Here is a 27,226-nt window from a genome sequence, read left to right as displayed (position 1 = left end):
GCAAAAAGTATTTTTGGGAGGAGCACAGTCCAAGCATGTTCCTAGATGGTCTGGATAGGAAGGTGTACATAAGAACATAAGAACATAAGAACATAAGAACATAAGAGACGCCAATGTTGGATCAGGCCAAAGGCCCATCCAGTCCAACACTCTGTGTCACACAGTGGCCAGAAATACCAGTGCCATCAGGAGGTCCAGCAGTGGGGCCAGGACATTAGAAGCCCTCCCACTGTTGACCCCCCCCAAGCACCAAGAAGACAGAGCATCACTTGCCCCAGAGCCCCTAGCTATACCTTGTGGCTAATAGCCACTGATGGACCTCTGCTCCATATGCTTATCTAATTCCCTTTTGAAGCCATCCATGCTTGTAGCACCCACCACTTCCTGTGGCAGTGAATTCCAAGTGTTAATCACTCTTTGGGTGAAGAAGTACTTCCTTTTATCCATTCTAACCCGACCGCTCAGCAAGTTCATGGAGTGCCCACAAGTTCTTGTATTGTGAGAAAGGGAGAAAAGTACCTCTTTCTTTACCTGCTCTTTCCCATGCATAATCTTATAAACCTCGATCATGTCACCCCTCAGTCGTCTTTTCTCCAAGCTAAAGAGCCCTAAGCGCTTTAACCTTTCCTCATAGGGAAAGTGTTCCAACCCTTTTATCATTCGAGTTGCCCTTTTCTGCACTTTTTCCAAAGCTATAATATCCTTTTTAAGGTGTGGTGCCCAGAACTGCACACAGTATTCCAAATGAGGTCTCACCATTGATTTATATAGGGGCATTATTATATTGGCTGATCTGTTTTCAATACCCTTCCTAATAATCCCCAGCATAGCATTGGCCTTCTTTATTGCAGTCACACACTGTCTCGACATTTTCAGTGAGTTATCCACTACAACTCCAAGATCTCTCTCTTGCTCAGTCTCTGCCAGTTCAGACCCCATCAATGTGTATTTATATTTAGGATTTTTGGCTCCAATGTGCATCACCTTGCACTTGGCCACATTGAACCCCATTTGCCATGTTGACGCCCACTCGCCCATCCTTGACAGATCCCCTTGGAGTGCCTCACAATCCTCACTGGTTTTCACCACCCTGAACAACTTTGTATCATCCGCAAATTTAGCCACTTCACTGCTTACTCCCATCTCCAAATCATTAATGAACAAGTTAAAAAGCAGTGGACCAAGTACTGATCCCTGCGGTACCCCACTGCTTACCACCCTCCACTGAGAAAATTGCCCACCTACACTCACTCTCTGTTTTCTATGAACTAGCCAGTTTTTGATCCATAAAAGGACTTGTCCTTCTATCCCATGATTTTTGAGCTTACTTAGGAGCCTTTGATGAGGAACTTTATCAAAAGCTTTCTGGAAGTCAAGGTAAATAATATCTATTGGATCCCCCTTGTCCACATGTTTGTTCACCCCCTCAAAGAACACTAACAGGTTAGTGAGACAAGATCTTCCCTTACAGAAACCGTGCTGAGTCTGCCTCAATAGGTTTTGTTCATCTATGTGCCTACTAATTCTTTCCTTAATAATGGTTTCCACCAATTTACCCGGTATCGACGTCAGACTGACTGGCCTGTAATTTCCCGGATCTCCTCTGGAACCCTTTTTAAAGATGGGAGTGACATTAGCTACCTTCCAATCCTCAGGAATGGAGGCAGATTTTAAGGAAAGATTACATATCTTTGTCAGGAGATCTACAAGTTCACATTTGAGTTCTTTCAGAACTCTCGGATGTATGCCATCTGGGCCTGGTGATTTTTCAGTTTTTAAGTTGTCTATCAGTTTTAGGACCTCCTCTCTCATCACCTCAATCTGACTCAGGTCTTCCAACACCCCTCCTGAAATCAGTGGTTCTGGAGTGGGCAAGCACTTCTCATCTTCCACAGTGAAGACGGAGGCAAAAAATGCATTTAGCTTCTCAGCCATTTCCCTATCATCCTTCAATACTCCTTTTACCCCTTGGTCGTCCAAGGGCCCCACTGCCTCCCTGGCTGGTTTCCTGTTTCTAATGTATTTGAAGAAAGTTTTATTGTTGGTTTTTACGTTTTTTGCTATATGCTCCTCATATTCCCTTTTTGCCTGCCTGACCTCAGACTTGCATTTTATTTGCCATAGCCTGTGTTCCGTTTTATCAGCCTCACTGTGACTAGCTTTCCACTGCTTAAAGGAATTCTTTTTACTTTTTACAGCCTCCATTACTCTGTTTGTTAACCATGCAGGCTTTTTCCTATACCTGTTTGTGCCTTTCCTAACCTGCGGAATATATATTTTTTGAGCTTCTAGGATCGTAGTTTTAAATAGATCCCAAGCTTCCCCAATTGTTTTGACCCTTTCTACTTTTCCTTTCAGTTTCCTCCCCACGTGTCCCCTCATATCAGAGAAATTACCCCTTTTAAAGTTAAAAATGGTTGTGTGAGTCTTTTTGGCCAATTCTCTATTTGTACAAATGATGAACTCAACAACATTATGATCACTGTTTCCAAGCGGTGCAATCACTTTTACATCTCTCACCAGGTCTTGAGTGTTACTTAGGACCAAATCAAGGATCGCCTCTCCCCTGGTAGGTTCCGTGACCATCTGCTCCATAGCACAGTCATTTAGAGTGTCTAGAAACTCAATCTCTTTTTCCCGACTAGAACACATATTGACCCAATCAATGTGTGGGTAGTTAAAATCACCTATTATTACACAGTGTTTTTGTCTAGTTGCTATCTTTAAGGCATTCATCATTTTATAATCCTCCTCTATCTTTTGATCTGGTGGGCGATAACAAACTCCCAGTGTTAAGTTTCCTTTTGGCCCCCCTATTTCAACCCATAGAACTTCCAGAAGCGAATCCAATTCACTTAGCCTCTCAATCTTTCTAGACTTTATACCCTCTCTGACATACAGAGCTACCCCACCTCCAACCCTTCCCCCCCTATCCTTCCGATATAATATATAACCGGGAATCACTGTGTCCCACTGATTTTCCTCATCCCACCAAGTTTCAGAAATACCCACAATGTCTATTTTTCCCTCCGACACCAAGCACTCCAACTCCCCGATTTTACCTCGGACACTTCTAGCATTTGTATAGAAACAGCTGTAATTTCCCTTACAAGTTAAGCCTGCATCCTTCCTCTTGCTATCTCGAGTCGTTGTCCGGCAGTCCATGTCACCAGCCATGGCCTCTGTGGACAATTTCAATCCACCTCCCTGTAGAAAAGCAACCGGTACCCCCTCACCTCTCTCAGATGAGCCAACCCGAACCAGAGACTTTTCATCTCCTGTCGGCTTTCCCCCAATATTCAGTTTAAAAGCTGCTCTGCCACCTTTTTGATTTTAAGTGCCAGCAGCCTGGTTCCTTCTCGGGACAAGTGGAGACCGTCTCGCCTGTACAGCTCCCTCTTGTTCCAAAAAGTATCCCAGTGCCTAACAAACCTGAACCCTTCCCCCCTACACCATCGTCTCATCCACGCATTGAGACTCCTGATCTCTGCCTGTCTCTCCGGCCCTGCGCGTGGAACAGGTAACACTTCTGAGAAGGCTACCTTGGAGGTCCTGGACCTAAGTTTCCTGCCCAGCAGCCTAAATTTCTCCTCCAGGACCTCACGACTGCATTTCCCCACATCGTTGGTGCCGACATGCACCACGACCACTGGCTCCTCCCCAGCACTATCTACCAGCCTATCTAAAACACGCGTAATGTCCGCTACCTTCGCACCAGGCAGGCAAGTCACCATACGGTCAGTACGCGGGTTCGCCACCCAGCTGTCTACCTGCCTAAGGATCGAATCACCCACTACCAAGAGCCCCCCTCCCACCCTGCTCAGGGATGGTTCCTTGGTGCAAAAGGAGAGCCGCTCACCAGCTGGGGAAGAGGTCCCTTCTGAGGGCACATTCCCCTTATCCTCAGCATGGTGCCCTGTTTCCCCTAGACCCTCATGCTCCCTGACAGCAGCGGGGCTGCCAGATCCAGAGTGGGACGAAGCTAACAAGTCCCCGAGAGTCTTTTCTGTGTGCCTAGCTGACTGTCTCTGCTTCTCCAGGTCAGCCACCTTGGCCTCAAGGGAGCACACACGTTCCCTGAGAACCAGGAGCTCCTTGCACCGAGGACACACCCAAGACTTCTGCCCAGTGGGCAGATAGTCATACATGTGACACTCCGTGCAAAACACTGGATAGCCCCCAACCCCCTGCTGGCATTCTGGCTTCATAATTCTTTTAAAATAAATAAATATAATCCCCCTTTTAAACCCTTGGTATTTATGTGGGTTTTGTTATCAAGTCAAATTATTTTACGGGAAAGACAAAGAGCCTAGGGCCTTGTCTTTCTGGCTCTTTTTGGGCTTCTTACAGCGCCCCTAGTCTAAGAGTCCCTAGGCTAAGAGCCACAGGCAAAGAGCCCTTTAGCTCACCCTTCGGCTCGTGCCAGAGGCTCGTGCCTCTGCCAAGGTGTTTCCTTAAATAGAGGCCTCCCCCAGCAGAGGTCAGGCAGCAGCTATTCAAATTCAAATTCACCCAGGCACTCAATCACAGGCAAAACAATGCCCCTTCCACTTCCTCTCAATTACAGGCAATCCCAGTCAAACAGTGCCCGTTCCTCTCCCACACTCAATCAGCCAGGACTCTGCAAGAACTCTAAGTGCTTCCACACACTGCTAAACACAGTTTTCCCACAAAATATCCGTAGCTGAATTCTCTCAGCTGAAAGCAAGTAAAAGAAACCCACTCACCTCTCTCACAGCTCTCTCTCCTGCTCCTGCTCAGAGCTCAGCTGGTCTCCTCTGCCTCTGGCAAGGTGCTTCCTTAAATAGAGGCCTCCCCCAGCAGAGGTCAGGCAGCAGCTATTCAAATTCAAATTCACCCAGGCACTCAATCACAGGCAAAACAATGCCCCTTCCACTTCCTCTCAATTACAGGCAATCCCAGTCAAACAGTGCCCGTTCCTCTCCCACACTCAATCAGCCAGGACTCTGCAAGAACTCTAAGTGCTTCCACACACTGCTAAACACAGTTTTCCCACAAAATATCCGTAGCTGAATTCTCTCAGCTGAAAGCAAGTAAAAGAAACCCACTCACCTCTCTCACAGCTCTCTCTCCTGCTCCTGCGCAGAGCTCAGCTGGTCTCATTATCCAAGGTCAGGTCTCACCCACTCTGGTGCTGTTTTCCTTCTCCCAGTGCCTTCTCAACTCCATTTCCTTCATTGTAACACCAGGGGGCTTTTTTCTGGACATTATCCAAGGTCTTGCCTGCTTTGGTGGCATTTTCCTTTTCTCATCGCCTTCCCGCCTCCCATTTCCCCCATTATGACATCAGACAGCCATATTCTAGCTTTTAAAAACAAATACATCATTGCAATATCTCTATAGTCTTATAACATTATAATGATCCATTGCCACTACCTACTACCTACCACCTCCTCTGTGCTTCCAGCTTTCATTTTTAAGGTCAGTTATTAGCTGTTTTCATTGTGGAGATACACCTTTCTTCTTATAACTCTGGAATGAAAAGGGCTACAGATTTTTCAGTGAAATCTGAGAATTCAAAGGAACTAGTAGATTGTATCACTATATTGTTATAATGCATTAACAATCTAGCTGTTGCGGATTTAAAGCTGGGGGAAAAAACTTCCAGTGGAATGGAAGGGAGTGGTGGCCACAGGGGGGCAGAGGCAAGGAAAACTGCCATGTGGATAGTGTGTATTTGCAGCAGCAAAAAGGGCTACTCAGAGACTCATCAATGTATGGAAGCATCTCAAGAAGGCAGTGATAGTTTCCCATATGCTTACTTTCCCAAGAGTTTTGTGGAAAATGTACCACCCATCACAAAAATGCAGAAATACACCCTTGACATAGACAAAGCAATCTTATTCATATTCGTTTTAACTGATTAAATCTGCATAGCTTTGCATGCAAATAAAAACAATAGTTCAGAAGAAGGAAAACAGCATACTCTTGTTTTTATATGCACACATGTCCTAGCAGGAACCTTTTTATGTTGCAGACATAGTTGTCAAAAGGCAGGAAAAAAAATAAGCAGTAGTCTAGTAGCACCTTAAAGAGTAAAAAAAGTTTATTCTACCATAACTTTTTCTAGATTTGAAGTAGGGTTACTAACAGTCCTGGAGGTGAAAGAAAATCTTGTTCCTTTAATATAGGCATAATGGGATTTTATTTACCTCCATGCCATGAAAAGTGTCAACCGCCCATTTCCACACATTAATCCTCTATTAAAGGGTCAGGACATTTTCCTTCACGTGGGAAGTGGCCGTGGCTCAGTGGAAGAGCCTCTGCTTTGCATGCAGAAGGTCTCACTTTCAGTCCCTGGCACCTCCAGATGGACTGACTGATCAGCAGGTGATGTGAAAGACCTCTGAGATCCTGGACAGTTGCGGCCAGTTTGAGTAGACAATTCTGACCTTGATGGACCAAGGGTCAGATTCAGTATAAGGCAGTGTCATGTGTGTGTCTTTGGCAACCCTGACTGTGGGATGAGCCCTTCTTTCTCCAGGGTTTGCAAGTAAAAGAACTGGTATGTATGTTGTTAGTGATGTCGTATCAGCACTCAATTTTGACCCTTCCACAATGATTCTGCCACTGTTTATCCATCTTAATATTTGTAACAAAACTTTTAAAGCCTCCCATGAATGGTCATGGATTTCTCTGTTCATTTATTGTCTTACTAATTTTTTTTAAAAGAAACTTTGTTTTTAAAGTGAAAATTGCTCCAAGATTGGGGGGTGGGGAAGGTTTCTTGGTGACCTCATGAGGAGCCTCGCCAGCTGAATCCGTGCACAGCTGGCTTCTGCTTCAAACTTGCAGGCAGTGTTGCCAGATGTGCAGAAATTTCATACATGCATGAGAACGCAGGGCCTCCACACGCGAACATTCTTGCATTTTGTATTCTCCTGCGTAAATGAATGAAAATTATCGCGGCACTAATTTGATTGCCTGAGCAGGTCCTGGTGTGGAAAGGCAAGAGTGGTGGATGAAGACAGAAGTTCTATTTTGAATGTGACGGAAGAACTTTTTAACAAGCGTTCACCATGTTCCATAGCATTTTCTTTTCAGGGCAGCCAAAGTGCACTCACACCCCCAACACACTTAGAATGCTATGCCTGTCTTCACCTTATGCTAGAGAGTCGGGAGGTTTCCTGTACTTGTTGCTCTAACCCCGGGGGCCAAGGAGAGCTCTGCCTCCCCCCCCACCTCAGTGAGAGGGAGAAGGTTTACTTAACAGGCTTCCTTTTTATTTTGTCTAGAGACATTGTAGGTAGTGCTTCAGTGGGAAAGACTTTTACAGGGAAACAGAAGGGGAGACGAGAACAGAGAAAGAAGAGCCCAAACGGTATTTGTTGCGAAGCAAGTTCCTGCTGCCCAACTGCAGCCCCCTTGCCCCTGCGCAGCATACAAAAGTTTTGAACCAAACCTGGGAATTTCTGATTCCAAACTGATAATTGGGAAACAGCGTTTGCAGAATGGTCTCTCCTCGCCCCGCAGCTTGATTTTGGGAAAGAAATAGATATATTTTGATATGCGGTCAAGGTTCTTCCAGAGTGGGCCCACCATTCAAAAAACCGTTGTCTGTTTTCACCTTGAGAAGAAGCATTCCCTATTTTGCGTTGGTAGTTGCCACTTGTGGCTTTTTGTAGGGAACTCTGTTTTTTAAAAAAACTGATTTCAGGTATTTTTAAAAGCTGGTGCCTGATTAATGAGGGAGGAGAATCACTTTTTTACTCAAAATATTTGTGTAAAATAAGGAAAGTTGGAGTATCAATGAAAGCACAGATCGATGTGAAGGCAAAGCAAGCTAGGAGATAATCCCCCAACATCTTGTCAGTTGGTCTAGATGAGGCATGTCTTGAATGTGTTCTTGTGATTGTGTCACAGGAGTAATTCAGCATCCCAAGAATGGTGAAAGATGAATGGCTCATGAAGCCCCAGTTTGCCTCAGGAATGTGCAGAGAAGGGAGAGCAGGGTTTAAACCTTCAGCCCTCACTTACTTACACTATTAGATCCAGTTTTGAATAGTGAAATAGAGTGGAAGCTGAATGGTTAAACCCTATCTCCCTTCCTTGCATGGCCCAGAGGCAAACTGAGGCAAAATTAGGAAGCCGTGTAAGCCCACAGTTTACATTCACTCGAGTGCAAAGAAAGGGTGTGTTTTTTGGAAGGAAAAGCAAATTTAAGACAGTAGATATGGGGAGAGGCCACAATTCATTGGGAGATCATCTGCATCTCAGATCTTGGGAAAGACCTTTCTTTGCCTGCAGTTCTGGATATATATTGAAAAGCTGATTCCTTGACAGCTTGGCAGCCGCCAGAGACAATCTCTGCACCACAGACTTCAGAACCAGATATTACCTGTATTTGTGAAGGTGATTGCAGGGGAGGCATTTGCAGGGAAGAACTGTCAGGAAGAAGTGCTTAAACTCCTACCATCCTTCTGGTTGGTTCCTGCAAATGCCTCCCCAGGTGCTTTTCTCCCCACCCCCATCCATGAGGCTTGACGTCTGATTTTGGAGTCCTTAAGCAGAATAGCCATTGCCTTTCTTCATAAGAGGATGGCAAAGGAGTCATCTTACATGCATTTTCAGCACTTTCACTGTACCTAAGTTCTCTGGATTCTGTGGGGAAAGCCATGACTGACTTAGTTGACCTAGAAGGGTGTAACTCCGCTTAGGATCGCACTGTCAGCAACTCACAGGCCGATGCCAAACTAGCAAGCCTTAGCACTGGAATGTATCCACTTGCTCACCCAGCCCGATGACTTTGGCAGGTATTTCAGGCAAGCAATATAAGAGGACCCTGTCCCCCCACCCTCACCTTTTTGCAAACAGTAAAGTTTTTACTAAAAATGTCTGATGGTTGACAGCAGTGGACTGGAATCACTGGCTGTGTCCCCAAGACCACTTGCAAAGCGGATCATGCAAGAGTGATGCCTGTTGGAGTCCTAAGGATGCCTGCCTTGGTCCTGGTTAGTGTGGCTGGATGCACAAGAGGGGAATAACTCTCCTACTTTAGCAGTCAAGAAGAAGAGCATGTTGCTGTGCAGGGCTGAGAAGAACTGCATTGCTGCCTCTTGTTCGCCCTTCTACACAACTTGTAAAGAACTTGCTCCTGTTCTCATTTGCCTTGTTGATGGCTTGTAGTGGTTCCCTCTGTGTTCCCATTGGTTTCACATTTCAGCTGCCCCCCCAAAAAAAAGACACATAACATCCTGGACTGGAACAAGGATGCTGCTACTCTCTCCCAGTGGAATCGTGCCTGGCTTCCTGACCCCTGGATTGTGTACCTCCATTCCCACCCTCTCAGCAGCCCTGTCAAAGTTCAATCCCTGGCCCCTCCAATGAAAAAAAGGATCTCAAGAAATATTTTTCTCTGCCTGAGATCTGGAGATGTGCTGCCGGTAGATAGTACTGAACTAGAAGGACGAATGGTTGGGCTCAGAATCAGGCAGTGTCATAGGTTCATTTTAATTTTGGTGTAAGCTGCCCTGTGCAGACTACTTGTTGAAATGCCAGGATAAATAAAAACCAATGTGCAAATAGGTATCTTCTGCAAGCCCTCCCACCTCACGTTCTTCTCTTATTTACCTCTCCAGGTTGTTTAAACTGCAGCAAAATGTCAGAGCTGTTTGAGCGCCTCAATTTCTTGGAAGCCAAGGTCAGTAGCTCTCTTGATTTGGTGTGTGTGTGTGTGTCTCAGCCGTGCTGCTCGATGTGATATTTCTCTCCCACCCCTGCAGCCCCAATCCAGGAAGCCTCTTGACCATAATAGGCCAGAGCAGGTACAATTCCTTGGCTTCTTTGGGTGCAAGTTGGAGCAACAAACAATTCCGCTCCTTCTGGCAACCAGCCACCTTTAGGGTCTACATAACTGGAACCAAGTCAAACCTTGGCTCATCGGGGAAGGACTCCTGCCCTGAGGTCCTTTTCCAATGGTCATTTCTGGTACACAATAAACATGCAACTGATTCTAATTCGTGGCTTCCCCTCTGCCCATGTTTCCCAAAGGCTGTATTTCTGTGCTCAGAGATCAGGCAGTGGATTCTGGATGCCATTAAGAATGGACAAGTAGAAAGCTGATAGATCTGACATCGAGTCTACTGGGAAATTCTCCTGTGCAAACCTGCACTGAAATGAATGGGAACTGCACAATAATGTGCAGACCTGGTAATTTCACTGGGGACTTGTGCAGGAAAACTCCCCAGTCGATTGACCCATGTTAATTATGAAACAGCATGTTTGGATGTTCTGACTCAGGCCCTGAAACATTTTTGGGCCAGCCCAGACAAAAATAGCGTATGCTCAGGGGTCGTTTCGTAGAAAAAGAGCTAGGGGAACTCATTAGCATAACTCATTAGCATATGCCACACCCCCTGACATCACCGGAAGTGTGTCATGAGGCCACACCCCCTGACATCACCGGAAGTGTGTCATAAGGCCACACACCTCGCCCCCAATGGTCTCAGCCGCCACCGCCGGCGTTGCAGATCCACTGCCGAGCCCCATGAGGGGCCCTGCGGTGGACCTGCAAGGCCGGCGGGGGGGCAAAGAAGCCCCCCAGGTAGCGGGACGGCCGGAAGCAGGGGGCGGGGCTTCGTCATGTGCCCCACCCCCCATACCTCACCCGGGGGGACTGCGATCCCCCGCGATCCCCCCCGAAATTGTGGATCTGTCCCCCCCCCATACTCATGCAATGGTTACATCCTTCACCTTCCTCACTGAGGATTTCATTATTGAAAATGCTTGCTCTTTTCACAGGTAGCAACTCTCTCAGCAGCTGAGTCTGTGACTTCCGTGGTACCCGGCAGACGACAGTCCCCTAAGGGAGATGCCTCGGCAGACTCCCTGTCTCTGTGGGGCTCTCTGGCTGCTCAGGGGAGCCCAGGAGATGAAAGCATAAAAGGTAAGTGAATGGGGAGTAAAATGCTGGGTTTACTGGGAGAGGAACAGGTAGGATCTAGAAACCAGCCTCCTTGGAGGTGTGCTGTACATGTACAGTCTCTAAGTTTGCAGAAATCCTGAGAGGTTTCTTAGGGAATTGGAAGCACTCATTTTAAACTCAATTTCCTCTTTCTTAAAACAACTTGAAAGGAATAATGGGGGGTAGAGTGGGACTGGGGCCTGCTCCCTGCTATAGTGTCTCTTTCATCAAGGAGTTGGATCCTTGACACTGGCCAGCAACCGCTGAATCTTGGAGCCTCTCTTCTCACTCAAGGCTTTGTCTTTGTCCTAGCGAAGCCTTTGCATGCAGTCCTTTGAAGTGTATCTTTGCACCATAAAGTTTCTTGTTTTGTTTGTTTAAACAACAACAACCAAAGTGCCGGGATTCACAGGAAGCATAATCCCGTGGCCAATACCTTATTATGTGGCTTTTCTGCACTCTCATGGCATGGTGACACAAACAGACAGCCCCTAACACAGGTTGTGCTGGTTGGTTGAGTGCCAGCATGTGTCTAGTAAGCTTTCCAAGTTCACATGAAGAATGCAGAAGCATCCTGAGATTGGCTGTGACTTCCCTGGAGAGAAATGGGGTCAGTAGAGTTTTGCTTCTGACTGTCGACTCCAGCCATCTGACCTCCCCCCCCCCCTCCTGCCAGCATTGCAGCAGAACTGGTTAGAAGTACACCAGGCAGAGGGCGGGTTTAAATTGAAAGCAGCTGGGTGCCGGGACCGTTCTGGGGTCTGGCAACGGTTCCAGCTTTGGCTAAAGCTTTTCGCAGCTGGAAAGATTTATCAGGCCTTCCCTTGCCCTGACAGAACATGTGTTTCTGGTTTGGTACACAAGGGGAGGAGAGAACGAAGAGGGAAAGATTATGGAGAGACTCCCTTTGGTTTCTCTTTGCACAAAGAATACGGTGGTGGCCAGAATAGGTGGTATCAAGGGGGAGAGAGTCTCTACGGTGCCAGCTGTGGACAGAGGGGTCCAGTCTGCCCCCAGGTTTTCATACCATACAGAAAAGGTGCTGCAGTCTTTGGACCCATTGTAAGGCAAGTCAATGCTGTTCCTCATTTACATTTCTGCACACACAAAACGGTTGTGCATCCTGCAGCATTTTGGGCACCAGAAATGGATTCCTAAAAACCTCACTGATGCTTTACAGCACAACTATATTGATGTGTTGACTATGTGGCGAAGGAACCACAAAATGATGGGTTTGGCACGGTGACCAGCATCGGGACTGCTATGATGACATTTCCTCAGCATCAAGATAGTGGCTCACCACATTTTTCTGGAAGACAGTGGGAATACTGAAATGCAGTCACAGAAATCAGCCTTCCCTTCGGCTGAATTTTTTTAATCCAAAGTTTCTAGACCTCATGGTTCGGGCTGGTTATGGTGGAGGATGGAGGAAATGCATCTGAAATCTTGCAGACAGTGTCTGCAAGTTGCTCCCTTGTTCCGAGAGAGAGTACATGAGCAGCCCTGATTAACTTCAATACTCTGTGCCCTGTTACCAGTTGGGCAGGGCCAGTGTCCAAGGCCTGAGATTCTCCTGGTGTTGGGTATTCCAAACTGCTGACTGTGGCCCATAGCTACAGTGGGGCTATTGGGGGCTTTGCCCCCTTCCTTAAAGGGCCAGCCCCATGAGATTTTTTTAGAAGAATGGGGACACACACACATGGGGTCCCCACTTCTTCTCAAAAGCATTTAAAGGGATCCTTTAACTGCTTTTGAGACGTGGGGGGTGGCACGTGCCCCTCTCCTCCTTCCCTCCTGCAAGATTTAAAGGGCCCTCCAGCGGACTGTTGGGCCGCTTGCTCCCCAGGGATCAGCTGAAGGGTCCTTCAAATCTTGCAGGAGGGGAGGGAGAGGGGTGGCCAGCGGTGGTGGGGCTTGGGGGTGGATTGGAGCTGACATAAAAATGATGGCAGCCCCACCAGAAAATGTTTTGCCCCACAAGCCACAAAATCCTGGCTCGCTGCCTGTGCTGCCTGTCAGAAAGAATGGGGAGGATGGAAGCAGAGGCCTATTAGGGATTTTGGGAGCCCTGGGACAGGTGACTCGCTCTTTTTCATTATTCTGGCATATTCGACCCTGACACATTCAAACTCACATTAACTGTGTGTGTGTGTGTTTCTGTCTTCATTCCAAGGAGCCTTATACTGGACAGTAGAGAAAAGGGGGCTGAAGGTGGTCAGCTATGCCCTCCCTGTTTGCAAAGACTCTACCCTGTGTCTTCTGTTTTCAGCAGGTTTTCCGGGCCCCAGAGACAGGTTGAGGACCACCATTCCGGGACGGGATGGTATGTACTGATGTGAGGCCATTTAAATTCAAAGCAATCTAGTGAGCTTCATAAACCAAACATGTGATGCTCCAGCATTAAATGCATTTCTATTGATATCCTCTGATAAGGAAAAGCAATCTTCCAACCCCCCCTGGTATCACATTCAGGCATCTGCTGCACCTCATCCATCCATTCCATATGCAAGCTTCCTTCCCACTAAGGGGGAGGTATCCTATACATCCAAGGTTTTCAAACTGTGAATTGGTACCCAAAAGTGGGTCACAACTCTCTTGTAGGTGAGTTGCAAGAGGAGAAACAGTGTGAGCTGGGAGAGGAGGCCTGATGGCAAAATCTGCATAGCGTGGCAAATGGCCATGAAATACTGCTTGTTGTTAAGTAGTGCTATAGTAGGTAACGGATACAAACGGTGAAAAATTAAAAAAAAATGTTCAGTGTTACTTGACATGAGAGTCCTGCATTTCATGTTGGGAAGGCAGAAAATAGTGTGGAATTCTTTGCAGGTGGGTCTGCAGTCCTAAACTTTGCAGGTGGGTCCTGAAAAGTATATCAACAACGTAGCTTGTGTAACAAAACACAAAATTGGCTCCATTTCTGGAAGTCAAGCAAAGCTTACCAGTCTTTGGAAGTCAGTTTCCAGTCTTTCAGCCTGTCTAGCTCACAACGTATTTCTAACAGATCAATTGTTCTCCATATGTGCAGAGTGGCTAGAGTACAAAGCCCCTCCGGACATGTTTAGAGTGCCTTTTCTTCTGTGCTCAGCTGCTGTTCCCAACACAGCTGGAGCTGGAGGGAACGTATCTTCCATAAAGGCTTGAACCCTGATAACTCCCTTTTTATTCAAGCCAACCATATTTGTTGGTGCTCATTGTCCTCATTTCCTTTTCATGAGCTTATGAACATGTGAACCCCTCCTTGAGCGTCTCCTTTTCCCACCTCCATTTCAGGAAGACTGGCCTCACAGGGGCCTCCAGGCCCAGCAGGTCCAAAAGGAGATACTGGCATCCGGGGGCCTTCTGGTATTCCTGGTGTTAAGGGTCCTGCTGGACCACAAGGTAAGCCTTGGGCAACAGTGGCAGAGAACATGATATGCATGGAGAAGGCCTCAGATTCCGCTCCCCAGATAAAAGGATAGTATAGTTATGAAATGCCAGTTTGGTGTAGTGAGAGCCAGTTTGGTGTAGTGGTTAAGTGTGCGGACTCTAATCTGGGAGAACCAGGTTTGATTCCCCACTTCTCCACTTGCACCTGCTGGATGACCTTGGGCAAGCTCTAGTTCTGGGACAGCTGTTCTTGAAAAGGGGCAGTTTCTGTCAGAGCTCTTTCAGCCCCAGCTACCTCACAGGGTGTTTGTTGTGGCGAGGGGAAGGGAAAGGAGTTTGTAAGCTGCTCTGAGACTCCTTTGGGAAGTGAAAGGCGGGGTATAAATACAATCTCTTCTCTTCTTCTTCTTATCCTGAGTCCCTCAAAAACTGTTGATCGTTGGCATAGACTATACAGTGATAGATGGACAGATGCTCTGATTCATAATATTGCATATGCTCCTGTTTTAGGGGGAGATATAGCTAAGGTGCCTGGCATGGTGAAAGGCCTTGTAGAATATCCAGTTAAATAATCTCAGGTAGCAGGACTGGGAAAACGTGGAGAGTTGCTGCCAGTCAGAGCAGACGGTATCCAGCAAGGTGGATCAGGGGGTTGACTCAGTACATGGTCACATGTTCATATGGACATTAGACAATAGGTCTGAGACCTTTCCCCATTAAGTGTGGATTAGAGTGGACTGACTGACATGGTTTCCCAGAATCCCTTCTGTAAATTCTTTTTTTTAAAAAACGGTTTATTTAACATTTTCCGTAATTTACATACAGCATTTGTCTTACATTTTTTATCCTTGTGAGTCTTTTCTAATTACATTATCAATCCATATATAAAATGGTTTCCATCGATTTTCAAATATCTCCTTATCTTTTCCTTGTAATCTCAAAGTTAATCTATCCATTTCTGCTAAACCCATCATTTTTTTGATTAATTCATTTTCTGAAGGTACTTTCTCATCTTTCCATTGTTTAGCTAGCAGTATTCTTGCTGCCGTAAGGAAGTATATAATTACATATTTCTCTGTGCTATAGTACATGTCTGGGATCATGTTTAATAAAGCTGTCTCTGGTTTGAAAGGTACCGGTAATCCTATTATTTCTTTTAACATTCGGAAAACCTTTTCCCAGTATCTTTGTACAATATCACACCTCCACCACATATGCATAAATGTGCCGACATTTTTTTTGCACTTCCAACAATTCTTATTAGTCACTACATAAGATTTGGCTATCTTCTCTGGTGTCCAGTGCCACCTGTAGAACATTTTGTATATGTTCTCTTTATAGGGTATTGCCCGCATTAGCTTTATTGATTCCCATAGTTCCACCCATTGTTCTGATTCTGGCATATAGTTTAAGTCTTTAGACCACGTCACCATTGTTCTTTTCACCATTTCTGCCATCATATATTCTTCCATCAGCAGCTTATATAATTTTTGAATAAGCTTATCGCTAGAGGACAGCCAGATCTTGTCCAGTTCATTTTTTTCCTTATAAAATCCTTTTTTCTTGTCCGTCTTATATATCGCCTGTAACTGAGTCTTCTCCCACCACGAAAATTTTACGTTTTGGTTATTCAATTGTTCATCTGATTTCAGATTATTGTTTTCATCTAGCAGCTCTTCATATCTAACTTTCCTCCTTTCCTCCATCAATGTTGACATCGTTGCCGCTTCCATTGGTGCCACCCATTTGGGTGTTTTTATGTAATGTCTCAATTTAACTTCTTTCCAGATTTCCATTAGTGCTCCCCTTAAGGTGTGATTTGTAAAGTTCTTAGGTAGTTTTCCGTCTTCATACCAAACGTACTTGTGCCACCCTACGCCCAGGTTGTTTCCTTCAAGAGATAGCAGTCTAGAGTCTTCCAGCAGTATCCAGTCCCTTATCCACGTCAATGCTGCTGCCTTGTAGTACAAATTCCAATTAGGTACTCCAAATTCTCCTGTTTCTTTTTTGTCCTGTAAATATTTCCTGTTAATTCTTGGTTTTTTATTCTCCCATATGAATTTACTACATATCTTCTCAAAGTCTTTAAAGTAATTGAATTTCCTTAAAATTGGTATATTTTGTGCCAGAAAAATGAATCTCGGTAATACGTTCATCTTGATGATCGCAATTCTCCCCATCAATGAGATCTTCAGATCTTCTGTAAATTCTGATGTCAGACATCCTCCATGAAGGCCGTGGGAAAAGAGGAAGACATGAGATGGATTGACTCAGTAAAGGAAGCCACAGCCTTCAGTTTGCAAGACCTGAACAATAGGACTTTTGCAGTAGAAAAGACGTATCTGAAGAATGTTCCCTCTAAGCTGTGGAGTCCTGTGAGCAAAAATTCTACTTTGTGAGCTACTGGCATTAAAGTTGTGAGCGAGCAATCTGGCTATTGCATAAATCAGTTTGCTCTGCGGCCATCCTTCCTGAGCAAAGGCAAAAATCTGTGAGCTGGAGGCTAAAAAACTGTGAGCTAGCTCACACCAACTCAGCTTAGAGGGAACACTGGCCAGTGACTCACGAAAGCTCATACCCTGCACTGCCACATATTTTGTTAAAGGTGCTACTGGACTCTTGCTCTTTTCGACTGCTATAGACAGACTAACACCTTGATCTATGCCCAGTAGGCCTTTTGGAGATCACTCATTCATAGGGGCGCCATTTAAGTCGGAAGCGATTGGAGGGCACATAACACATTCTCCATACCTCCTCTGACTGCTTGGATACGTGATCTTTCCCTTTGAGGGTGTCTGACAGGTGACATATAATGCTATTTAGTACTGGACTGGATTTATGTGACTGCCATCCTTGACCTGGATGGCCCAGGCTTACCCAAGCTCATCAGATCTCAGAAGCTAAGCAGGGTCAGCCTTGCATAGTACTTGGATGGGAGATCATCAAGGAAGCCAAGGGTTGCCACACAGGGGGAGGCAATGGCCAGCCACTTGTGTTCATCTCTTGCCTTGAAAACTCCATGAGGGGTCACCATAAGTTAGGGTTGCCAAGTCCCCCTGGCAGGTGGGGAAACCCCCTCTCGAGAAGCCCGTTCCCTGCTGGCCCACATTGGGCCACCGGGGGGAACCCCGCTCCCAAAGTGCCAGACGTGCCTGGTGCGATGACGCCATCCGGAGGTGACATCATCCCGTCAGGCACATTGCGGGGGGACGCTCTATCATTTGAGGGAAGACTCTATGGTTTTCCCTCAAATGATTGTGGCCCCGCCCCCAACGTGCCCGACGCGATGATGTCACTTCCGGGTGAGTTGGCTGCGATTTGATGGCTCTTTCCACCACCACCACCACTTGATTGGGAATGTGCAATGACAATGAATATTTCAGAGTTGGCATGTAATGGTATTTAGTAGTTAACCGGTAATGACAGCTAATGAAATTTTGCATGCCCCCAACTCCTGTTTGAGTTATCTTTGATTGGCAGCTCTCCTTCAAAGCTCTTCCCTCAACTGCTACTTTGTCTTCTTAAAAGCCTTGACTTTGTCATAGGCTCTTGAGAGTCCCAAGATTTAATATAATAATCTTGGGTATAAGAATTCATGTTTAGCATGTCAGCAGCTTCTTGTGTCTTCTTACGGCGAGGCGGTTCATTTATTTATTTATGTATTTATTACATTTATACCCCGCCCTCCCAGCCTTGGCTGGCTGTGGCTCCTGGATAGAGGCTGAGAAGGAAAGCCCCCCCTTTCTAAAAATGCATTTGCATTTATTTATTTATATCCTTTTCTTTTCTCCCCAGTTGGGACTCAAATGACTCAGAACATTGCTCTCCCCTCCTCTGTTTTCTCACAACAAACAAGGCCAGGCGGAGAGTCTGTGATGGGCCCACAAGGTTCCCATGACAGAAGTGCGGATCCAAACCCAGGTCTCCTAGAATCCCAGTCCAGCACCCTCTCCACTATGCCATGCCGGCTCTCAGAGAAGCAATTTGCCAATTGTAGTCTTGGGCACACTGGACTGCCATGAAGAAATGGCTAATGTGCTACAATAAATGAAGTCATTAAATAATTAAAGGTTTCTGTGGTCCCAAAGCACAGAAAGAGACTGCCTGCTCTGCTCTGCATCATTCCTTGTTTTGGCCTCGCTTTCTTATAATCAGCTAGAAGTGCTTGAGTGAGTCTACTGTGTTTTCCCCACGTCTGTTATGAACGGATCATTCAGTCATGCCAAATATCATCTGTTACCCATCCTTTTGCATCTCTACACAAGTTTCTGCTCTGGTCTGCCTACCTTCTAAGGAGAGGTGCTCAGAACAGGGACTCGTGCAGAAATGCAAGGTTGGTGGACTCCTCCAAGGGCAGGCCGATCTTGCCTGCTCACATTCTAAAAGTAAACGGTTTCGGATGCAAGAGTGAAGCGTGCCTCCAATTGTAATTCAGGGGGAAAGCGTGCCTCAACTATCAGAAGTTTGAGAAACTCTGGACGAGGGTATCTGAGGAAGTTGACCGACTGCCCAGACTAAACTCGGGCTAAGTCCCTGCAGCTTTGGGTTTACTGGGGGAAAGGGAGGGAGGGAGATCGCTTCCCCATGCAAACTAGGCCCAGGACCTGGCAGGGAAAGGAGCTAACATGGAACTGCGATTATTTTTGGCAGTGTGTCTGCCGGCTCTGTGGGTCTGCTTAATGTTTATTGGGTTTGGAAGGCATCCCAGAGAAAGTCGCCTCTGGCCATTTGGAGTTAAACATTAACCAGCCAGCTCTACCCCACAGAGGACCCATTAGCTCCCCCCCTCCTGCACACTCCTCAATCCCTCCCAGGCACAACTCCTCTCTCAAGTCCCACTTCTTTGTTCAGGACCTCCTTGGACTTTGCGGGAGTGCCTGGGAAGACCAAAACCTTGCCCCCCTTCCTTCTCTCCTGTCTCTGCACGCTCCTGGTCTTCAGCTGCAAGACATGCAAAGCCAAAAAATGTACTTTGTATCCTTCATAACGTAAGAACTGTGCAAAGAGCCTGGCTGAATCTGATCCAGGGTCCGTTTACATCCTGTTTACAACTGTGGCCAGCCAGATGCCTCTAGGAAGTCTTCCAGTAGGGCATGAAGGCAACAACCCCTCCCCCACCGTCTCCTCCCAGTAATTGGTGTTCAGATATACATGAGGCTGGAAGCCCAGATTTGCTGTCATAACTGATATTTCTTGACAGACTTCTCCTCCTTCATGATTTGTCCAGTCATCCTTTAAAGCCATCTAAGCCAGTGGTCAGCACCACACCTTGTGATAGCGAATCCCGTATGAATTATGCATTTTGTGAAGAATTACTTTCTTTCTTCGGTCCGCAGTCTACTGCCCATCAGTTTCCTTGAATGCCATTAGCACCACAGGAGAAAAAAGATCTCTTTATCCACTTTCATTTCTTTCTGTACACCATCCATGACCCTATAAAGGCCTACGAGGTGGCAACAATTACTGGCAAAGACAATAATTGTCTTTACTAGCATTTCATTAACTGAAATGTGTCCAGCACAATTGTTTAGAGTAATTAGGAATTTGGTGACTCCTAGATCTGAATCCCAAATTGATGGTGAATTGATTATGATTATTTTGCTTGATTCTTTGCTAATAACAGCTCTCTGAGCTGATCCAGCTTGGTTGTGGTCAGTGTATCAGAAGCACCACAGGTAGAGTTGCTATCCAAGTGCTGGGAACTGGCAGGAGGTTATATGGGCAGAGACATTTAAACAGGCATAATTCCAACACCCCTTCCAGTATGATCCCCATAAGCGGTGTCATCATGCTGGCACGATAACTCTGGGATTCCCCCAACCCCCCCCCCCTTTTAACCATAAAGTTTTAGAGGAGTCCTAGAGCATCACCATAACATCACTTCTGTTTTCCTGTGTCACTGTTCTGAGCAGCAGTGGGCAATTGGGGCCACCAGCAAGAGGTCTCCCACTATAGTGGGAGATCTGGCAGCTGTAGATTGTTGGGTTAATTTTGATGGTAGCTTGGGATTCATCTCTCTGACTGCTACTGACAGGGTGCATTCAGATGGGGCATTTAAGCCGGTATAGAAGCCGGTTAGAAATGGAGTGCTTAGGCGTGATCACACGCACATTTGCCTTCCGTCCCTAACTGTTGCCAACCGTCGCAAACACCCCTTAAACCGGTGTAGTTTGCCACTAGGTACCCAAGTGGTGTTTTCCTGAGTGCTCCTGTTCTAGCCGCATTTTCCCCGTCTGATCGCTCTCCGCCAGTGTCTAGCCACTTCTGCTGGGAAGCCTGAGGCTTCCGCTTTTCGCCCACCATTTTTTTTTTAGCCTCAGCGATATGCGCTTGGGCAAAGCTTTGCCCCGGCATTAATTTTTTTTTTAAAAAGGTGATTAGTTTTAGGCTTCGGACGAGTCCGGGACCTCACGGAGGCCAGTTTCACTGTAAAAGTTTAAAGGGCAGTGTTCCTTCAGGGCATGCTTTTCAGGATAGGGTGTTCTGCGCCTGCGTGAAGATCTCAAATCTGCATGGCTGCCTATGCGCATGCGCAAAATGTAAAAAAAAAAAATTAAACGCCAATGCATGCTGCTGCGCGCCTAGTGTGGACGCCCGGGAGCGATGTGTTGCATGGTGAGGGAGGTGAGTGTGACCGTGCTTGCCCCGGATCAAATTAGTCCATTTGGAACTGGAGCAGTTTAAACCGCTCCCGGCAGGCCGTCTGAACGCACCCACAGGGTCCTTTGAGAGCCAGTATGGTGTAGTGGTTAAGTGCATGGACTCTAATCTGGGAGAACCAGGTTTTATTCCTCACTCCTCCACTTGCAGCTGCTGGATGACCTTGGGCAAGCCATAGTTCTGTCAGCGCTGTTCTTGAAAGAGTGGTTTCTCTCAGAGCTCTCTCAGCCCTACCTGCCTCACAGGATGTCTGTTGTGGGGAGGAGAAGGGAAAGGAGATTGTAAGCCACTCTGAGACTCCAAGTGAAGGGCGGGGTATAAATCCAATCTCTTCTTTTCATCTTCTTTTTCTGTGAAAACCACCTCTTGTAAATTAGAATTCCTGATCTAACTCATTGGTAAAAGCTTGTTGAGATGAATTAAGGGTGCCTTTTGTTAATAATGCTAATGCCTCATTGATGGAAAGGGTTTTTCTGAAGTCTGTGAAGGAAGCTGTGGTTAAACCTCTGCCGAAGAAACAAGCCTGAGATGTTTTAGCCAACTGTGGGCCTGTGTCTAAGGCCTGCTTTATGTGTACAGCAGAATGAGGAGGTAGACTGTGGAGGTGGTAGAATGGGCTATACTACTTCAGACTGCAAGGGGGGAGAGTCACATTTTTAATGCTTCCCCATGCACACATTCCCTGCAGATCAAGCATTAGCACATCAGGGGGGAAGGGTTTATTCTAGCTGCTGGCAAGCTGTGTAGGTAAACTTCAAAACATGTATTCCTTCCACAGTCTGAAAGTGGTATAATCCATTCTACCCCCCTGAATGCTCTGCCACCTCATGCTACGAGATGGTGTAGGCACCACTGAAGATCTGGAGTGGCATGGTGTATCTCATCAGATTTTGGAAGCTAAGCAGGGTCAGTACTTATATGGGAGACCACCCAAGGAAGACTTTGCAGAGGAAGGCAGTAGCAACCCACCTCTTACTTAATCACTTGTCTTGAAAACCCTGTGGGGTTGCCATACGTCTGCTGAGACTCGAGGGCACTTTACACACACACAGGCACCATTGATTGAAAGGGCAGTGACAGAGGAACTTCAGAGGTTTTTGGATGACACATCTGCTCTTGACCCACTTCAAGCTACTTTCAGGCCTGATTGGGAGATCGCTTTAGTCTCTCTGGCTGAAGATTTCCATTCACGCATGAACAAAGGGAATGCTTCCTTTTCAGTGTTTCTTGATCTGTCAGCAGCCTTTAATACAGCAACCCACTCTATCCTATTATTCCACTCTATCCTATTAAGTAGTTTGGAAACTGGGTTATTTTTATCCTGTCCTTCCCCCAAGGAGTTCCATTCTAATCTCTAAAACAGCCTTGTATAGTAGGTCAGGATTTGGGTGACTGTTCCAAGATCCATCCATTTCATGATTGAATTTTATGACTGGATGGGGAACCGAACCTGACTTTCCTTAGGCCTAGTCTGATATTCTAACTACTCCTACATCTCACTGGCTGTCTAGGAATGCAGGAAATATTCCTTAAATAGTTTTGGTCTTTTCTGACTATCAGAACTCAATCAGTTGTTGTTAACGACTCCACTGTTTAGTTCTTAACCTGTGGTGTTCAACAGTGATCTGTGCTGTTCCCAGTGCTTTTTAATAGCCATGTCAGGCTGTTGAACAGGTTGTCAGTAGCTTCAGTATGCCAGTGACAGACCGTTCTATATTTCTTTAAATAAGCTTCCAGAAGTGGTTGTCTTGGTTCCAGGCCAGTGCCCGGATGCTGAGGCTGAGCAGCTGAGGGAGATCAAGCCAAAACTGAATCCCGACGTGAAGGAAGTGAGGCTAAAGAGGATCCAGAAGGGACCGTGCTGCACACTTTGATTCCTTCCTTTGCAGGTTCAGTGAAAAGCTTGGGAGGTGCTTTTTGATCCAACCCTGTTGTTGGAAAAGTAAGTTGCTGTGGTGACCTATATGGCCAATCCACACATTATGGAGTACACAGGTAGGGTTTGGGGTCCCCACCCTGTCAGACATGAATTGTGGATTCTCTGCAGTTCCCACAGTGCAAACGGAGAAGGGGCTTCAGCCTCCCCCCCTTTGTGGGCCATTTCAGGCCAGAAAAACAGCATGGGGGTGGAAGGCTGAAGCCCCTTTTCCACACGATTGAAGTCCCCATCAGAATTTTGGCACCACATGCAGTGGAACAGAGGAGAACCCAAAACCTACATCTGACTGTTACACAGAGTAAGGACACGAGACTCAACAGGTGTACACTGTAATTTGTGAATGGTCCCTAAGAGTGCCTTTTCAACTCCATTTCGCTGAGAAATGATCTCCCCTTACAGAGTCAGCCGACCTGGCCTCCCTGATCCACGCTGTGGTAACTTTGAGATTCAGCTATTGTAACACACAGTTTGGGGCTGCCTTTAAAGATAACTCAGAAACCTCAATTGGTGCAAAATACACTTCTTTTAACTGAAACAAGCCAATCTGAAAATATAACACCTGTTCTTAAGCATCTTATTTAACTGTTTGTTTCTGAGCTCAGTTTAAGGTGCTGGTTCTCTTAAAGCCATTCACAACCTTAACTACTTCTCTTTCTCACCAAGCTTGAAATGTGCACTGCTCCTTTAAATTCCTGCTTGCTATATGCTAAGGGGTGAGACTTGGCAACAGGAAGAACTTCTTTGCTATTTAGGTGCTTGGCAGAGCTCAAACTAAATGCTGAAGCAACATCTCTCTTGGCTGGGAGCTCTCCCAGGTCCTGCAGAGCTTGAGATCTGTTGCTTGGTACTTGCTGAATGCACCACCAGATAACTCCTGTTCCAGCAAAGTCAAATTCCAGCCTTGATTGATGCCCTGAGGGCTCTCAGCCCCAGTAGTCCAGGAGGAAGATAACTGCTTTTGCTAGCATCAGATGGCTGTGGAAGAGACATTTATGATCTGTGCGTCTGCATGTGCCTGTTGCATTGCAGGATCTGAGCTTGAATGTCTTGCAAATCTTTGTTTTTTTATTTTTAGATAATTGTGCAAGAAATACACAGTTGTCCCCCCCCCCCCCCGTTACATATACACTGCTGCATCCATTATGGGGAAACTGCATTTTCTCTGCATGTGTCCCCCCTCCCCCACAGTTTTGTTGCTGGGGAAATGCATGTGTAAACCTTGGTCTGCTTACCTTCAGAAATACACGTTGATTAGACAGTGAGCACAGAAACATGCTCTCCAGCCTCTAAGCCATGTGTGCTGTTTGTTTTCTCAGACCAACATCCCCATTACTGTTCATCTCCCACCTAGACTGTTGGGGTATGACTCCATTCCAGATACTTGCAATAGCTAATGGCCCGTCCCCCCCATGCCAAATCTAAGGAAAGAAGAGCAAGCTGTGACAATATATCATCTCTTAAAAGAGTACAGCAAGATTTGTGAGGAGACGTGACTTGTCTCAGAACATTCACTGTGCTGCCGCATGGCCACTGCCAGCTTTCCAAACCCTCATGGAACAAACACCCTGTGCTGAGCCCCTAAAATCTCCATAAAGGCCTTTTGAAAGCTGAGCTCTGTTTCATTTATTGTTTTATGTGATCAAAGGGTTTTTTTTTAAAAAAACACCATTTATTTTTAGTTTTTATTCTCCCTTGTTTCAAGAGCTCAGGGTGTGAGATGGAACTTCTGTGTGAAGTGAAGGGATCTTTGCCCGATAGGCGAGGCTCAGAGACGGAAGGTGAGCCCAGGGTGCACGACTATCCTTTCAGCACATGTTTTCCAAGTTAGCCGGATTAATGTGCAGGGGGAAAAAAATCTCAGAGCGTTATATTTTATAATGACTTTTCTATTTTCCAGTCTGGCGGAGTATTAATGGTACCCTGTTGTATTCTGCTGTGGAGAGAGGGCGGCAACCAGGTGTAAAAGCAGCAGAATTGTGAAAATGTGCTGGTTACCTGTTTTTCCTTTTCTGTCTCTTCTTTGAAACCAGGGTTGGTCTAACCAATAGCCTGGGGTGCCAACTTCCCAGGTGTGCTCAGCTATGTAAATGTCCTGGAGGGAGAGTCAGAAAGAAAGAGGTGCTGTCTGAATTTCTGAATGAAGCCTACAGAGGCAGCTTAAGGGGGTGGGGGGGAGATCCCCAGCATTCCAGTGGGTGCAATGGAGAGCTTTTTGATCTCCACCGGCTGCCTGGAGCACAGACATAGTTCTAAAGCAGAGGAAATAAAGAAAATACAGACATTAAAAAATGAGAGAGAAAAAGACTGCTCTTGTTTATACCATGTGCCACCGGCATGCTGCTCAGCATATAGTGAGAGGCAAGGCCAGAGGGAGGGATTTTTTCCTGGGGCGCAAAAAATATGTTTTTGCGACCAATCCTCCTCGAAAGGTTGTTGGTGTTAAAGATTTGTGCACTGGGAAGAGGGGTCAAGCCTTCCCGATCCTGGCAGCAAAAGGCATCGTGGCCATGCTCCAGGAACCTAAGGAGTAACGCTTCCTGTTGCTTCCCCAAGACCTCCATTCCCTTTGCTCCTTTATAGGGTTGCTAGCTTCAGTATCTTAAGAAATCGTGGCCCTGAAATCAATGAGGTATAAAAGGGTGGCTGTTTGCTGCAAGGTCTTGTATCCTTGTGCAGCGGAGAAAGAAAATATGGCCATACACGTTTCCCAAGTTCAAGGTGCAACTATAACCCTTTTAAAAGTTGTGTTTGTTGACACTCTGGCCTGCCTTCTGAGGGCGGTGCTTTCTGGGCACATATGCCTGCAAGGGCCATTATGCTTTCTTTGGGCATGAGTTGCAAGTGCTGAAGACCATTCTCTGGTCATGACACCCTGTATTAAATGTAGAAATACACACTGAAGGTAGAAATACATATTCCAGTCTCGACAATATATCAAAGGCTGGTGGGTTCCAGTTCCAGGGTGTTTCCTGCTGTGCCTCAACGGTGCTTGTGCAATCGTAAGTTGGCCGCCCTCTACCCTAGGAAGCAAACCTTGATCTCAGTTGATATTTAGTGTCAGTCTAGGATCTGGGAGACCTAGGTTCGAATCCCAGCTCTGCCATGGAAGTTCGCTGGGTGACCTTGGGCCAGTCCCACACTCTCAGTCTAACCTACCTTACAGGGCTGCTGTGAGGATAAAATGGAGGAGCGGAGGATGCTGTTGTGATGATTCCAGGGTGGTGTCTCCTCATTCTGCTCCTCCCAGGCTAAGCATTCTGCATGATCCCTCTGGTGGTGGTGAGAACTGGCTGTGGTATGCTCAGCTCCCCGATGCCTCACTTGGCCATGATGCTGATGAATGGAACGTGGCCTTTTGAAGCCTTCTCAGGCCAGAATTGTCCGAGTGTACTCCATACTAAAAGGAAGATTAAATTTCTGCAGCTGGGCAGTCCAAATTCTTTGCAGAGAGGTGAAATTCTGCTCCTTCTCTAAATTTTGCTTATTGGCATAATCCCTATCGTTTTGCCTGATTTACTGATCATGGCAAAGGCAAAGATACTGATGCTTCACACACACACAGCCCCCCACATTTCCCCAGTTTTTTCCTTTCTCTGTCTTCCTGCGTTCCATCTATTGTCTCCCATATATAGAAATTTTACGTTGTAAACCCCTGGTTTATAGTAGATGTAGACATTGAGATGATTGGATTATTACTACTACTACTACTAGTAGTAGTAGTAGTAGCAGCAGCAGTAGTAGTAGTAGTAGTAGTAGTAACAACCACTGGGAATCTTATTCAGCAACTTCTCTGGCATCTGAAATTGTAGCCATCTGTGAGGCTTCCTTCTTAGCCATGAGAGCTAGAAACTTGATCTCTTTTTTAAAAGTGACAGCTGGGGTTCTCAGGAAGGTGGTTTCTATACTCATCGTTAAACCTGTGCTTTCCCTGTGCTCCAGTACTGTCTGGGCATAGCCATGGCCCTGCCTGTGTGGTGCCTTTGTGGCTCCTCTCATTCCAGCTATGCCTGCCTATTGCCAGCAGGCACTGAAAGAAGCCACCTCTCTTGGCCCGTCTCTCATCCCTGTGTTCCCCTGCTTCTCCTCTAGGTCCTCCAGGCCCTCCGGGTCCTCCAGGAAAGGATGGTGCAAGGGGCTTCCCTGGAGAGAAAGGCTTACCAGGCCTCCCAGGTCCCCCCGGCCCACCAGGCCCACCAGCCCCAGTTGGGCCAAAGATATCGGAAATCCCAGACCAAAGTAAGTAGCTGTGTGCAAAAAGAAAGGAGCCCCTGCCAGCGGTCTAAAAAATGTGATTGTTTGGATTGTGAAATGTCATCTCTTCAGCTCACTTGCTTCAT

At 46.4% G+C, this 27,226-nt stretch overlaps 1 protein-coding gene across 1 annotated transcript in view; it reads left to right on the top strand.

The window, feature by feature from the left end:
- EMID1 (EMI domain containing 1) overlaps positions 1 to 27,226 on the top strand; it is a 105,096-nt gene that overhangs the window by 52,198 nt on the left and 25,672 nt on the right. Inside the window, exons 5-9 of the mRNA XM_015406014.1 lie at positions 9,600 to 9,661; positions 10,762 to 10,906; positions 13,194 to 13,247; positions 14,195 to 14,302; positions 26,988 to 27,125. Of these exons, the coding sequence (XP_015261500.1) occupies positions 9,600 to 9,661; positions 10,762 to 10,906; positions 13,194 to 13,247; positions 14,195 to 14,302; positions 26,988 to 27,125 (507 nt within the window). The remainder of the gene's footprint in view (positions 1 to 9,599; positions 9,662 to 10,761; positions 10,907 to 13,193; positions 13,248 to 14,194; positions 14,303 to 26,987; positions 27,126 to 27,226) is intronic.

Source organism: Gekko japonicus, unplaced genomic scaffold (assembly GCF_001447785.1).
Source record: "Gekko japonicus isolate JY-2015 unplaced genomic scaffold, Gekko_japonicus_V1.1 scaffold431, whole genome shotgun sequence".
Classification (NCBI taxonomy): Eukaryota; Metazoa; Chordata; class Lepidosauria; order Squamata; family Gekkonidae; genus Gekko; species Gekko japonicus.
This window is presented reverse-complemented; position numbering and strand designations above follow the sequence as displayed.